General features: G+C 51.2%; 1 protein-coding gene across 5 annotated transcripts in view; it reads right to left on the reverse strand.

Moving 5' to 3' along the window:
• Nucleotides 1–13611, reverse strand: part of LOC148542320 (methyl-CpG-binding domain protein 1-like) — a 45410-nt gene continuing 31799 nt past the window's right edge. For 2 of the 5 annotated variants that reach the window (XM_088470116.1, XM_088470082.1), the window contains exons 11-17: nucleotides 12841–12894; nucleotides 12212–12376; nucleotides 11480–11572; nucleotides 11267–11359; nucleotides 10943–11044; nucleotides 10760–10840; nucleotides 1–1036 (exon numbers count right to left, since the gene is read on the reverse strand). In XM_088470116.1, the coding sequence (XP_088326242.1) occupies nucleotides 590–1036; nucleotides 10760–10840; nucleotides 10943–11044; nucleotides 11267–11359; nucleotides 11480–11572; nucleotides 12212–12376; nucleotides 12841–12894 (1035 nt within the window). In that variant the 3' untranslated portion in view covers nucleotides 1–589. Of the gene's footprint in view, nucleotides 1037–6521; nucleotides 6688–7149; nucleotides 7204–10759; nucleotides 10841–10942; nucleotides 11045–11266; nucleotides 11360–11479; nucleotides 11573–12211; nucleotides 12377–12840; nucleotides 12895–13611 lie in introns of all 5 variants that reach the window. The other 3 variants (XM_088470097.1, XM_088470088.1, XM_088470107.1) reach the window with 3 other exon arrangements.

A 13611-nucleotide genomic window follows, 5' to 3' on the forward strand; every position in this document is an offset into this window, starting at 1 on the left:
TACACGCACCTCTGAGGTGCTGCTCACAATACCTGAAGTTGAGGGACATGTCTTTCACTAGGGCTCCTAGCACAAGTCCACGTTCCCCTATGAGCTCGCCTTACACTGGCTAGGTTACCCCTGCAGCAAATGACACCCTTTGCATACCACTCATAAGAGAGACATGGCTTTTATTTGGTCCACTTTACTGAAACTGGGATGGACATTGCATCATCTCCTAGGTCTGGTTGGAGGTTCCTACTGACCGTTCACTAGAACAATTCTGCTTTCCTCTAATTCTGTTCTTCATTTAGCATCAGGAACCCAAACTACCTACTAGGCAACTAGGATTTCACCCATTACCATCTACCTATGCATAGAGACTTCATCGTGGTATGACAATGGAGTCTTCTGTGGTGGTAAAGGGAGAAGTAACGATCCACAAGCTGAGAAACTGCTACTTAATACACAGGTTCTTTACAGATGAAGGTCCTCCAACGTTCCATGTTCCCTTATCCCAGGCGCGTAATCCAACCACTTCACTGCTTGAAGTCTGACGAGCTAGTCCTCTATGTCCCTGAGCGCTGGCTCACCCCCCCTCTCCCCGCCTTCAGAGGTCACTGCCCGACGGCCAGGGGTTTATGCAACATTCTGGGCACCTCTCCTCATACACCAGGACGCGACAGTTTGGAGAACGCGGCCCTTTTTTTGGAAGACTCGCGCAAGGCTGATACGCCTCCAGGTCGCAGATTAGCTCCACGACTTCGTCCACGGTGGTGAGCCGACTTGGGTGTTTGTTGTAAAGTTCGTGGAAGGAAGGGACAGTGTATTCTCTCACCACAATATAAAACTGCAGTCGCGGCTGAATGTGAATGATGGTCTCCGCCATGGTGGAGTGGCTGGACCTCTGGACTAACTGTAAGTTAGGGCCAGCGTCAGACAATACTTCCCAATGAGCTGGCAGCGGGATCTCGTGCAACTCCGCCATGAATTCTTGCAGAACGCGGTCTAGGCGGTTTACTGCGTGGTAGGACCCCAGGCTGAAAATCTCCATGATCTGCAAAGGAACAAGAAAAAAAAATAAAAACAGAGGTCATGACTGACCAGGGAAAGGGACCACCAACATGACTCTGGTACAAGAAGCAGTTACCAGGTTTTTTTTTAAAAAAGACAGGTCTTAAAAAGTTAAATTTTTACAGAATAAATCCTTCACTGTTGGGAGACAATTATTTTCATAGCCCGAGAGACACAACAACAGATCAGCTGAGTGGATACAATCGTTTCCTATGCACAGAAATGAGACCGACAATTCGTCAGGAGACTTGAGCTGGACTTTCCCTTTAAATCCTGGAATCAAGGTGTCACGGGTACCACGGACGCAAGCTCCTTCATGTACTAAAAAAAGGTCTAGGATTCAAAAGCAGTCAATCACTCTGGTGGTGACACATTGAGTGAGGAGGGAAGGCTACTCCATGGTCACACTAGTATGATCAAAGCTCTGTATGCAAGCAGGTAAATCACTATCATTGAGGGCGCCCTTGTGACAGCCCCTAAAATTAGGAAGATAGCGTTCCCGACAGTTTGTTTTAGCCAGGTGACGCACCCTGCCCGATTTCAAAAGGGCAGAATGCGCCCTTAACCCACCCGCTAAAAAAAACATGGTGGGTGTTGTCCCCACCTGCGGACCTCGGTGTCCCGCGGGCGGGAAAAACTGCAGTGAAGCGATCACCCCCCGGGCCTTAATTCACAGTGACAGGAGAGCTTGGGGGCACGCTCCCAAGAGTGATGAAAAGGGGGCATGTCTTAAAGACACACCCTTTTTCTCATGGCTACGCCCCGGTTTCAGGCGCGCACACGAGTGCCCCTTTCTAGTTCCAGCACCCCTAGGGTGAACACTAGGAAGAGACATAAGAGTAAGATCAACAGTCAACAACATGGGATCAGGTCTGTAGCTCAGTTTGGGCTCAATCCAATTAGGTGAGTTTGTTTCATGAAACATACGCACACTTCGCACTAATGCACGCTCCCGAGAAACGCAAGATCCAATTAGAAAGGACAATTCGCACTATTTGCAGCAAGGTTGCACAAATTTTGCACAAAAAGCAAACTGGGTGAAGAGCAAGGAAAAAAGTGGTGAAACCATCCTCAAGCCCCAAAAGTTGGCAACTGAGATAGCAGGAACATATAGAAAGCTGTTAGTGGCCACAGGTTAAGTACTGGATGTTCTAAAAAGGTGTTAAATATCTATTTTTTGTACTATTTAAGAATGTTTGAAAAATGATAGCCAGCAAGTGATTTTCATCTAATTAAAGCAATTTTAGGGTACAGGAAAACATGCATGTACAGTGACTTTTGCAGTGTTTTTATACATGTTAGTAAACAGTCGGAAAAAATACACTTAGCTCCGATCTTGCAGTTCAAAAACCCTCTCTCCCATCTCCCAGCACCTCCACATAACCTGTCCTACGTCATTTACACCTCCACATAACCTGTCCTACGTCATTTACACCTCCACATAACCTGTCCTACGTCATTTACACCTCCACAGAACCTGTCCCACGTCATTTACACCGCCACATGCCTGTCCCACGTCATTTACACCTCCACATGCCTGTCCCACGTCATTTACACCTCCACATACCTGTCCCCACAATATTTACACCTCCACATGCCTGTCCCACGTCATTTACACCTCCACATGCCTGTCCCACGTCATTTACACCTCCACATGCCTGTCCCACGTCATTTACACCTCCACATGCCTGTCCCACGTCATTTACACCTCCACATGCCTGTCCCACGTCATTTACACCTCCACATACCTGTCCCACGTCATTTACACCTCCACATACCTGTCCTACATCATTTACACCCCTACATACCTGTCCCACGGGATTTACACCTCAACATACCTGTCCAACGGGATTTACACCTCAACATACATGTCTCACGTCATTTAACCCTTTATTGCGCTTTTTAGCGAATTTCAATTAAAAACTGACAGTTCTTTATTGGCCAAATTATGCTAGTTAAACCCCTGCAAGTGTGTGATTATTCATGGGGAGGGGCTCCCTAGAGGATATGCACTGTGGGCATGATTCAGAGGCGCTCGCAAAAAGCGAGCGCTCGCTCTGAATCAGGGCGGGCGCTGGTTTTTTTAGTTGCGGCCTCCTGGCCGCTCGCATAGCTGTGGGTGACCACCCACAGCTATTGCGAGCGGCCAGGATGATGGTCGCGATGGTTTGCGACGAGACCCTTGTGGTAGGGTCTCGTGGCCGCAAGCCCTAGAGAGCTTCTGGCTCTAATAGAGCCGGAAGCTCTCTCACTGACATCACTGGTGATGTCAATGGGGCCGCTTGGGAACGCCTCCATTTGTGAAGCAACCCCCCGGCCACGCCTACAAAACGGGGCGAGCGGTCGATCAACATCGACAGCCGCCCCTTTTGTAGTGAGCCACAGAGCGAGTGCTTTTTGCGCTCGCTCCAGGGCATGCGCACTGGGCCACCATCGACCCGCTTGCGAGCGGGTCTGAATCAGGTCCTGTGTCCCAATATTTTCCCTATCTGCACAGGGTGCGCACACAAAAAATATTCAAATTTCCTCTTAAAAAGCGATGCAAGTTTGGAACTGGACTGCAAAGGAAATTGCACCTAATGGGATTGACCGCTCTCACTTTATATCTACTGTTACAAAACTGGACCCTGATTTTTATGTCATCACGTTTACGTGCAGCCCGAACTAATGTGCGCAGCGCATGTAGCCCCTATGTAATAATATATACGAGTGCTGCAGCCCAGCTTCCCACAGCCACCTCTGCAGGTCTCCACCAGCTGCCATTACTCTCTAGCAGTCACAGCCACCTCTGCAGGTCTCCACCAGCTGCCATTACTCTCTAGCAGTCACAGCCACCTCTGCAGGTCTCCACCAGCTACCATTACTCTCTAGCAGTCACAGCCACCTCTGCAGGTCTCCACCAGCTGCCATTACTCTCTAGCAGTCACAGCCACCTCTGCAGGTCTCCACCAGCTGCCATTACTCTCTAGCAGTCACAGCCACCTCTGCAGGTCTCCACCAGCTGCCATCACTCTCTCGCAGTCACAGCCACCTCTGCAGGTCTCTACCAGCTGACATTACTCTCTAGCAGTCACAGCCACCTCTGCAGGTCTCCACCAGCTGCCATTACTCTCTAGCAGTCACAGCCAGCCTCTGCAGGTCTCCACCAGCTGCCATTACTCTCTAGCAGTCACAGCCAGCCTCTGCAGGTCTCCACCAGCTGCCATCACTCTCTAGCAGTCACAGCCACCTCTGCAGGTCTCCACCAGCTGCCATTACTCTCTAGCAGTCACAGCCACCTCTGCAGGTCTCCACCAGCTGCCATTACTCTCTAGCAGTCACAGCCAGCCTCTGCAGGTCTCCACCAGCTGCCATTACTCTCTAGCAGTCACAGCCACCTCTGCAGGTCTCCACCAGCTGCCATTACTCTCTAGCAGTCACAGCCACCTCTGCAGGTCTCCACCAGCTGCCATTACTCTCTAGCAGTCACAGCCAGCCTCTGCAGGTCTCCACCAGCTGCCATTACTCTCTAGCAGTCACAGCCAGCCTCTGCAGGTCTCCACCAGCTGCCATTACTCTCTAGCAGTCACAGCCACCTCTGCAGGTCTCCACCAGCTGGCATCACTCTCTAGCAGTCACAGCCACCTCTGCAGGTCTCCACCAGCTGCCATCACTCTCTAGCAGTCACAGCCACCTCTGCAGGTCTCCACCAGCTGCTATTACTCTCTAGCAGTCACAGCCACCTCTGCAGGTCTCCACCAGCTGCCATTATTCTCTAGCAGTCACAGCCACCTCTGCAGGTCTCCACCAGCTGCCATTACTCTCTAGCAGTCACAGCCAGCCTCTGCAGGTCTCCACCAGCTGCCATTACTCTCTAGCAGTCACAGCCACCTCTGCAGGTCTCCACCAGCTGCCATTATTCTCTAGCAGTCACAGCCACCTCTGCAGGTCTCCACCAGCTGCCATTATTCTCTAGCAGTCTCAGCCAGCCTCTGCAGGTCTCCACCAGCTGCCATTACTCTCTAGCAGTCACAGCCATCTGTGCAGGTCTCCACCAGCTGCCATTACTCTCTAGCAGTCACAGCCACCTCTGCAGGTTTCCACCAGCTGCCATTACTCTCTAGCAGTCACAGCCAGCCTCTGCAGGTCTCCACCAGCTGCCATTACTCTCTAGCAGTCACAGCCACCTCTGCAGGTCTCCATCAGCTGCCATTACTCTCTAGCAGTCACAGCCACCTCTGCAGGTCTCCACCAGCTGCCATTAGTCTCTAGCAGTCACAGCCACCTCTGCAGGTCTCCACCAGCTGCCATTATTCTCTAGCAGTCACAGCCAGCCTCTGCAGGTCTCCACCAGCTGCCATTAGTCTCTAGCAGTCACAGCCACCTCTGCAGGTCTCCACCAGCTGCCATTACTCTCTAGCAGTCACAGCCACCTCTGCAGGTCTCCACCAGCTGCCATTACTCTCTAGCAGTCACAGCCAGCCTCTGGGAACGCCAGTGGCTGAGTGGGTGGGGGGGGGTAGTAGTGGCGATCTGATGTGACAGGCAGGCATCTCAGCCAATCACCGGACAGCAATAGGTGGGCAGGGCACCGATGACATGGGGAAGAGCATGAGGTTTATGTGAAGGAAACAAGATTACTGGAGTGGGGGAGGGGCTTAGCAGAGACACGGAATAATATATGGTCCAACAGATCTCTGGCGCTGACTCTGGCGGAGGCTGCAGCGCTCGTGTGCTTCTCTTCTGCTTCTGTGACTTTATGCTAATGCTGCTATAAAAGCCAGTCACGGGTTGGGTACGCGATTGCCGGTGCTCGGCATCCCAGCAGTCAGAAACCCGATGCCGGCAACCCGACTGATGTGACACCTGTCAGTTGATATCCCAAACCTTCCCCTCTCCCTACCCCTTCCCCGCAACCTAAACCTCCACCTTGCTGTCTAACCCTATCCCTAGTGCCTAACCCCTAACCCCGCTACTTACCTTCGGGATGCCGGCGGTCGGAATGCTGGCGCCGGGATTCCGACAAGTGTCAGCATTCTGTCCGCCGGCATCCCCTTTGCCGGGATACTGAATGTGTCCAGTCAGTCCCGGGCGTTTATCTGTGCCTGAATGTGCAAGGACTGAGAAGTCCACTTTGAAATACCGCTTAGGGCGTCTTTCAATGCCAGCAATTGTTGCACCAACCCCATACTGGGCGCAGACTCTCCGTCAGAGTACGGCCTCCAATGTGAAAGCGTTAAGCGTTCAAAAACAGTTCAGCGACGCACCCACGACACTCCCTTGAATGCAACGCAAATATTTGGTTCAGGTACTGGGCTTCTATCTAGGCACAAAGGTCTTTTGACATCCGGGATGGGAGTGTTACGCTGAAGCCAGTACTGTACAAGAGACAGCTTAGTGTAGACAAGAGCAAAAGAAGATTAGAGTCTGATAGGTCCTTAATTATAGCTCTCCTAGTTCAGACCAGATTATTAAACCCTAGAACCCACCAGGGCAAAAAGGTAGGCACTGGCGCCATCGGCACTTCTGCCGTTTTAGGTTACGGCCACCGAATTTGGGTTTGTCCTGGCAGAAGTCACACTCGCCACAGTCCAACTTCTGTAGGCAGGCCTCGCACTCGCCACATTTCCGGTTCTTGCGGCGGCCTGCCAGTCGCTGTGGAATATAGGGGGGAGGGACAAGGGAGAGAGATGAGGAGAACTACCTCCACCAGTCATAATATGATGCTAAACTGTGTGCTGGAGAAAAGAGAGGCCTGGGCTGGGGGGAGGTTATGGACGGGATAAGCTCTGCAAGCTGGAACAGCGGATACATTAGTAATCTCTGCAAGATAGAGCGGATGCAAAAGGGAGGAGGGTGGGCTAGGTGGAGAATCCATGCAGGATAGGAGGAGGAAAGGTTGCATGAAGATGCTTGCAAGCAAGATGAGAGGAAATGAGCAATGAAGCTCTGCAGACGGGAGCAGGAGAAGGATGCACAGGACATGTCTGAAAGATGAACTGATGCAAATAAACATTGCATTGCATTACAATATAAGCAGCGGGAGCAAAAGAGCTAAAATATCACCAACCCCTGCCCCAAAGGATAGAGGAAATGTGGCCTTCACAAGTTACTAACCTGCGTTCTCTTTTTCTCAACTATCTGCTTCACTTTGTTAAAATAGGTTTTTTTCTGGGAGGGGGTAAAGATAAATCGGAAGTAAGCATCACACACAAGAGAGGAACCACAGATTCATACAAGTGAGATGGTCTCATGTGCAGGCGAGGGGGGTTGACACAGGTGAGATGGTCTCATGTGCAGGTGAGAAGGGGGTTCACACAGGTGAGATGGCCTCGTGTGCAGGTGAGGGGGATTCACACAGGTGAGATGGCCTTGTCTGCAGGTGAGAAGAGGGTTCACACAGGTGAGATGGTCTCATCTCCAGGTGAGGGGGATTCACACAGGTGAGATGGCCTCATGTGCAGGTGAGAAGGGGGTTCACACAGGTGAGATGGTCTCGTGCAGGTGAGGGGGATTCACACAGGTGAGATGGTCTCATGTGCAGGTGAGAAGGGGATTCACACAGGTGAGATGGTCTCATGTGCAGGTGAGAAGGGGATTCACACAGGTGAGATGGCCTCATGTGCAGGTGAGAAGGGGATTCACACACGTGAGATGGTCTCATGTGCAGGTGAGAAGGGGATTCACACAGGTGAGATGGCCTCATGTGCAGGTCAGAAGGGGATTCACACAGGTGAGATGGCCTCATGTGCAGGTGAGCAGGGGATTTACACAGGTGAGAAGGCCTCATGTGCAGGTGAGAAGGGGGTTCACACAGGTGAGATGGTCTCATGTGCAGGTGAGAAGGAGATTCACAGGTGAGATGGTTTTATGTGCAGGTGAAGGGGATTCACACAGGTGAGATGGCCTCATGTGCAGGTGAGAAGGAGATTCACACAGCATCATGTACACCTCCACATACCTGTCCCACGTGATTTACACCTTCATATGCCTGTCCCATGTCATCTACACCTCCACATAAACTGTCGCCCATCATTTACACATACGTGTCCCACATCATTTAACCCTTTATTGAGCTTTTTAGAGAATTTCACGTGAATACTGACATTTCTTTATTGGCCAAATTATGCTAGTTAAACCCCTCCAAGTGTGTGATTATTCATGGGGAGTGGCTCCCTAGAGGTTTTGCACTGTGTCCCAATATTTTCCCTACCTGCACAGGGGGCGCACACAAAAAAAATATTCAAATTTCCTCTGAAAAAGCGATGCAAGTTTGGAACTGGACTGCAAAGGAAATTGCACCTAATGGGATTGACCGCTCTCACTTTATATCTACTGTTACAAAACTGGACGCTGATTTTTATATGTCATCACGTTTACGTGCAGCCCGAACTAATGTGCGCAGCGCATGTAGCCCCTATGTAATAATATATACGAGTGCTGCAGCCCAGCTTCCCACAGCCACCTCTGCAGGTCTCCACCAGCTGCCATTACTCTCTAGCAGTCACAGCCAGCCTCTACAGGTCTCCACCAGCTGCCATTACTCTCTAGCAGTCACAGCCACCTCTGCAGGTCTCCACCAGCTGCCATTACTCTCTAGCAGTCACAGCCACCTCTGCAGGTCTCCATCAGCTGCCATTACTCTCTAGCAGTCACAGCCACCTCTGCAGGTCTCCACCAGCTGCCATTACTCTCTAGCAGTCACAGCCACCTCTGCAGGTCTCCACCAGCTGCCATTACTCTCTAGCAGTCACAGCCACCTCTGCAGGTCTCCACCAGCTGCCATTACTCTCTAGCAGTCACAGCCACCTCTGCAGGTCTCCACCAGCTGCCATTACTCTCTAGCAGTCACAGCCACCTCTGCAGGTCTCCACCAGCTGCCATTACTCTCTAGCAGTCACAGCCACCTCTGCAGGTCTCCACCAGCTGCCATTACTCTCTAGCAGTCACGGCCACCTCTGCAGGTCTCCACCAGCTGCCATCACTCTCTAGCAGTCACAGCCACCTCTGCAGGTCTCCACCAGCTGCCATTGCTCTCTAGCAGTCACAGCCACCTCTGCAGGTCTCCACCAGCTGCCATTACTCTCTAGCAGTCACAGCCACCTCTGCAGGCCTCCACCAGCTGCCATTACTCTCTAGCAGTCACAGCCAGCCTCTGCAGGTCTCCACCAGCTGCCATTACTCTCTAGCAGTCACAGCCACCTCTGCAGGTCTCCACCAGCTGCCATCACTCTCTAGCAGTCACAGCCACCTCTGCAGGTCTCCACCAGCTGCCATCACTCTCTAGCAGTCACAGCCAGCCTCTGCAGGTCTCCACCAGCTGCCATTACTCTCTAGCAGTCACAGCCACCTCTGCAGGTCTCCACCAGCTGCCATTACTCTCTAGCAGTCACAGCCAGCCTCTGCAGGTCTCCACCAGCTGCCATTACTCTCTAGCAGTCACAGCCACCTCTGCAGGTCTCCACCAGCTGCCATGACCCTCTAGCAGTCACAGCCAGCCTCTGCAGGTCTCCACCAGCTGCCATTACTTGACTTGATCTGACGTGACAGGCAGGCGTCTCAGCCAATCACCGGACAGCAATAGGTGATGGGCAGGGCACCGATGACATGGGGAAGAGCATGAAGTTAATGTGAAGGATATAAGATGACTGGAGTGGGGGAGGGGCTTAGCAGAGACACGGCATAATATATGGTCCAACAGAACTCTGTCGGACGCTGCAGCGCTCGTGTGCGTCTCTTTTGCTTCTGTGATTTTATGCTAATGCTGCTATAAAGCCAGTCACGGGTTGGGTACGCAATGCCGGCGCACGGGATCCCAGCAGTCAGAAACCAGATGCCGGCAAACTGACAGGTTTGACACCTGTCGGTTGGTATCCTTACCCGTCCCCTCTCCCTACCCCTCTCCCTTAGTGCCGAAACCTGACCTCCCCCTCCCCGCAACCTAAACCTCCCCCCTTGGTGTCTAACCCTACCCGTAGTGCCTAACCCCGCTACTTACCTTCGGGATGGCGGTGGTCGGAAAGCTGGCGCCAGGATTCCGACAAATGTCAGGATTCCAGCATCAGCATTCTGTCCGCCGGCATCCCCTTTGCCGGGATACTGAATGTATCCCGCCAGTCCTGGGCGTACATCTGTGCAAGGACTGAGAAGTCCACTTTGAAATACCACTTAGGGCGACTTTCAAAGCCACCAATGGTTGCACCAACCCCATACTGGGCGCAGACTCTCCGTCAGAGTACGGCCTCCAATGTGAAAGCGTTCAGTTCAAAACCAGTTCAGCGACGCACCCACGACACTCCCATAAGAGAGACCATTATCGTGCATCACCTCCCAGCGCGTTTTCTGTACGTCTATGCACACGTGCGTACAACACTGTGGGGCGCATGCACCATGCGACCTTTAAGCAGCTTAGACGCACATAACATAAGTCGCTCAACTCCATGAAAACCGGCCCTGAGCGCAACTCAGAATCAGGTCCTCTATGTGCCTGTAAGGAGGTCAGTAGGAAGGACTGTGTGGTCCATTGGACCCGGAAAATAAAATAATATATAGTATACATTGCAGAGGCAACGCAGGGCGACCATTTTGGTTCAGCTACTAGAAGAAATCCAGCACTGCATCTATATACGAAACATCGTTGAGGCCTTGCTGGTCGTCTGATGAGAATTTCAGTATCCAAGCACAGCCAGCGCAAATGCAACCAGAGACACAATGTCCGCTCTCTCACCACTGGCGTGCTCTCATCAGCCTCCTCCACATCGTCATTCTCTGTGATAAACTCGTCAGTCTTCACTGCGCAATGGAGATCCTGCAGCGGTGGCGAGAAGAGTGGGGGGGATAATCAGTGGTGGGGGATCGGCGAGGACACTGCGGGATGTGTAATAGACCTCACAAGGAGGCTGCTACATACCAGAGGGCGGTCTTGTCCGTCGTCGTCAATTTTACATTCAATGATCTCCTGTTTCATCTCTTTGGGATCCATGCTTCCTACAGCCCAATTACTGTGTGTTTCCTGTAAATAAAGGATAAATGTAAACCAATAAGCACTGGCCATGTATACTGTTTAACACATGCAGCGTCTCTCTCCGGGATGAATAGGGGGAAATGTTATTTCAGAACACTGGTAATAAAGTTTAATTTGAAAGCCAATATTGTCATTTAAGCTTATAGTATGTATGTATGTATGTATATAATATAATTTATTTGTAACGGAGTGTGGGCAAAAAAGTCTTACATCTGAAGACCCATATCCGCCATTTAACTGCTCCAGCCGTTCCAGTTTAATGACTGGTAGCGTGTAGTGTGACTGCATTTCCTCATCTTGCCTCTAGAGGGAGATAGAGAGAAACCCATGTGACGAAAATGCCAACAGCTATTTCTTGTGACCATTATCTTCAACGCTTCGCAGTAATCGTTGTAAACAAGACCCCAAGGCTGGGAGACTGACCAGTGCTTCCATGCTCTCAGCGGCCTCTTTCTTTATGCGCTCCAGCAGCACTGGGTGATTGGTGGACTTTAGGTACAATGGGATGTTCTTCTCCTAAGAAACATACCATGAGAGAAGTAATCAAAACACAAGCTAAACAGGACTTGTTATTCAGAGAGGAAGCTCCATACTACCATCTAGCAAAAGAAACCAAAGCAAACAGCATGGAATGGGAGGGGGGTCGGCCATGTAGGAGGTCCGTTGGGGGATTTAAGCACCGTTAGTCGGCAGGTTATAATTTGAAACAGAGAAATCTCTTTTCCTCCTTAAATAAGGAGCACTTCTCAGCGACTTTATGAGTGGCAATCACAAATGGCTTCTTTTCATGCCTAAGAATGCTGGGCACCGCCAAGGCATTTATAGGTTGGAGTATTAAAATTTAAAAAAAATTTAAAAAAACACAAAAACCTAATGATGCTACTCTGGAAATACCAGACATACATGAGGATTCGCAGACCTTTAGGGGACAATTTTGGCCTAAACCTTGAATGCAACGCAAATATTTGGTTCAGGTACTGGGCTTCTATCTAGGCACAAAGGTCTTTTGACATCCGGGATGGGAGTGTCACGCAGAAGCCAGTACTGCACAAGAGACAGCTTAGTGTAGACAAGAGCAAAAGAAGATTAGAGTCGGAGAGGTCCTTAATTATAGCTCTCCCAGTTCAGACCAGATTATTAAGCCCTAGAACCCACCACGGCAAAACGTAGGCACTGGCGCCACCGGCACTTCTGCCGTTTTAGGTTACGGCCACCGAATTTGGGTTTGTCCTGGCAGAAGTCACACTCGCCACAGTCCAACTTCTGTAGGCAGGCCTCGCACTCGCCACATTTCCGGTTCTTGCGGCGGCCTGCCAGTCGCTGTGGAATATAGGGGGGAGGGACAAGGGAGAGAGATGAGGAGCACTACCTCCACCAGTCATAATATGATGCTAAACTGTGTGCTGGAGAAAAGAGAGGCCTGGGCTGGGGGGAGGTTATGGATGGGATAAGCTCTGCAAGCTGGAGCAGCGGATACATTAGTAATCTCTGCAAGATAGAGCGGATGCAAAAGGGAGGAGGGTGGGCTAGGTGGAGAATCCATGCAGGATAGGAGGAGGAAAGGTTGCATGAAGATGCTTGCAAGCAAGATGAGAGGAAATGAGCAATGAAGCTCTGCAGACGGGAGCAGGAGAAGGATGCACAGGACATGTCTGAAAGATGAACTGATGCAAATAAACCTGAGTATTGCACCACAACATAAGCAGCGGGAGCAAAAGAGCTAAAATATCACCAACCCCTGCCCCAAAGGTTAGAGAAAATGTGGGCCTTCACAAGTTACTAACCTGCGTTCTCTTTTTCTCAACTATCTGCTTCACTTTGTTAAAATAGGCTTTTTTCTGGGAGGGGGTAAAGATAAATCAGAAATAAGCATCACACACTAGAGGAACCACAGATTCACACAGGTGAGATGGTCTCATGTGCAGGTGAGGGGGGTTCACACAGGTGAGATGGCCTCATGTGCAGGTGAGGGGGGTTCACACAGGTGAGATGGCCTCGTGTGCAGGTGAGAAGGGGATTCATACAGGTGAGATGGTCTCATGTGCAGGTGAGAAGGGGATTCACACAGGTGAGACGGCCTCATGTGCAGGTGAGAAGGGGGTTCACACAGGTGAGGTGGCCTCATGTGCAGGTGAGAAGAGGGTTCACACAGGTGAGATGGCCTCATGTGCAGGTGAGAAGGGGTTTCACACTGGTGAGATGGCCTCATGTGCAGGTGAGAAGGGGGTTCACACAGGTGAGATGGCCTCATGTGCAGGTGAGAAGGGGATTCACACAGGTGAGATGGCCTCATGTGCAGGTGAGAAGGGGATTCACACAGGTGAGACGGCCTCATGTGCAGGTGAGAAGGGGGTTCACACAGGTGAGACGGCCTCATGTGCAGGTGAGAAGGGGGTTCACACAGGTGAGACGGCCTCATGTGCAGGTGAGAAGGGGGTTCACACAGGTGAGACGGCCTCATGTGCAGGTGAGAAGGGGGTTCACAATGGTGAGATGGCCTCATGTGCAGGTGAGAAGGGGGTTCACACAGGTGAGATGGCCTCATGTGCAGGTGA

The sequence above is a fragment of the Taudactylus pleione genome, unplaced genomic scaffold (genome assembly GCF_031769625.1).
Source record: "Taudactylus pleione unplaced genomic scaffold, aTauple2 ptg000013l, whole genome shotgun sequence".
In the NCBI taxonomy this organism is placed as follows: domain Eukaryota; kingdom Metazoa; phylum Chordata; class Amphibia; order Anura; family Myobatrachidae; genus Taudactylus; species Taudactylus pleione.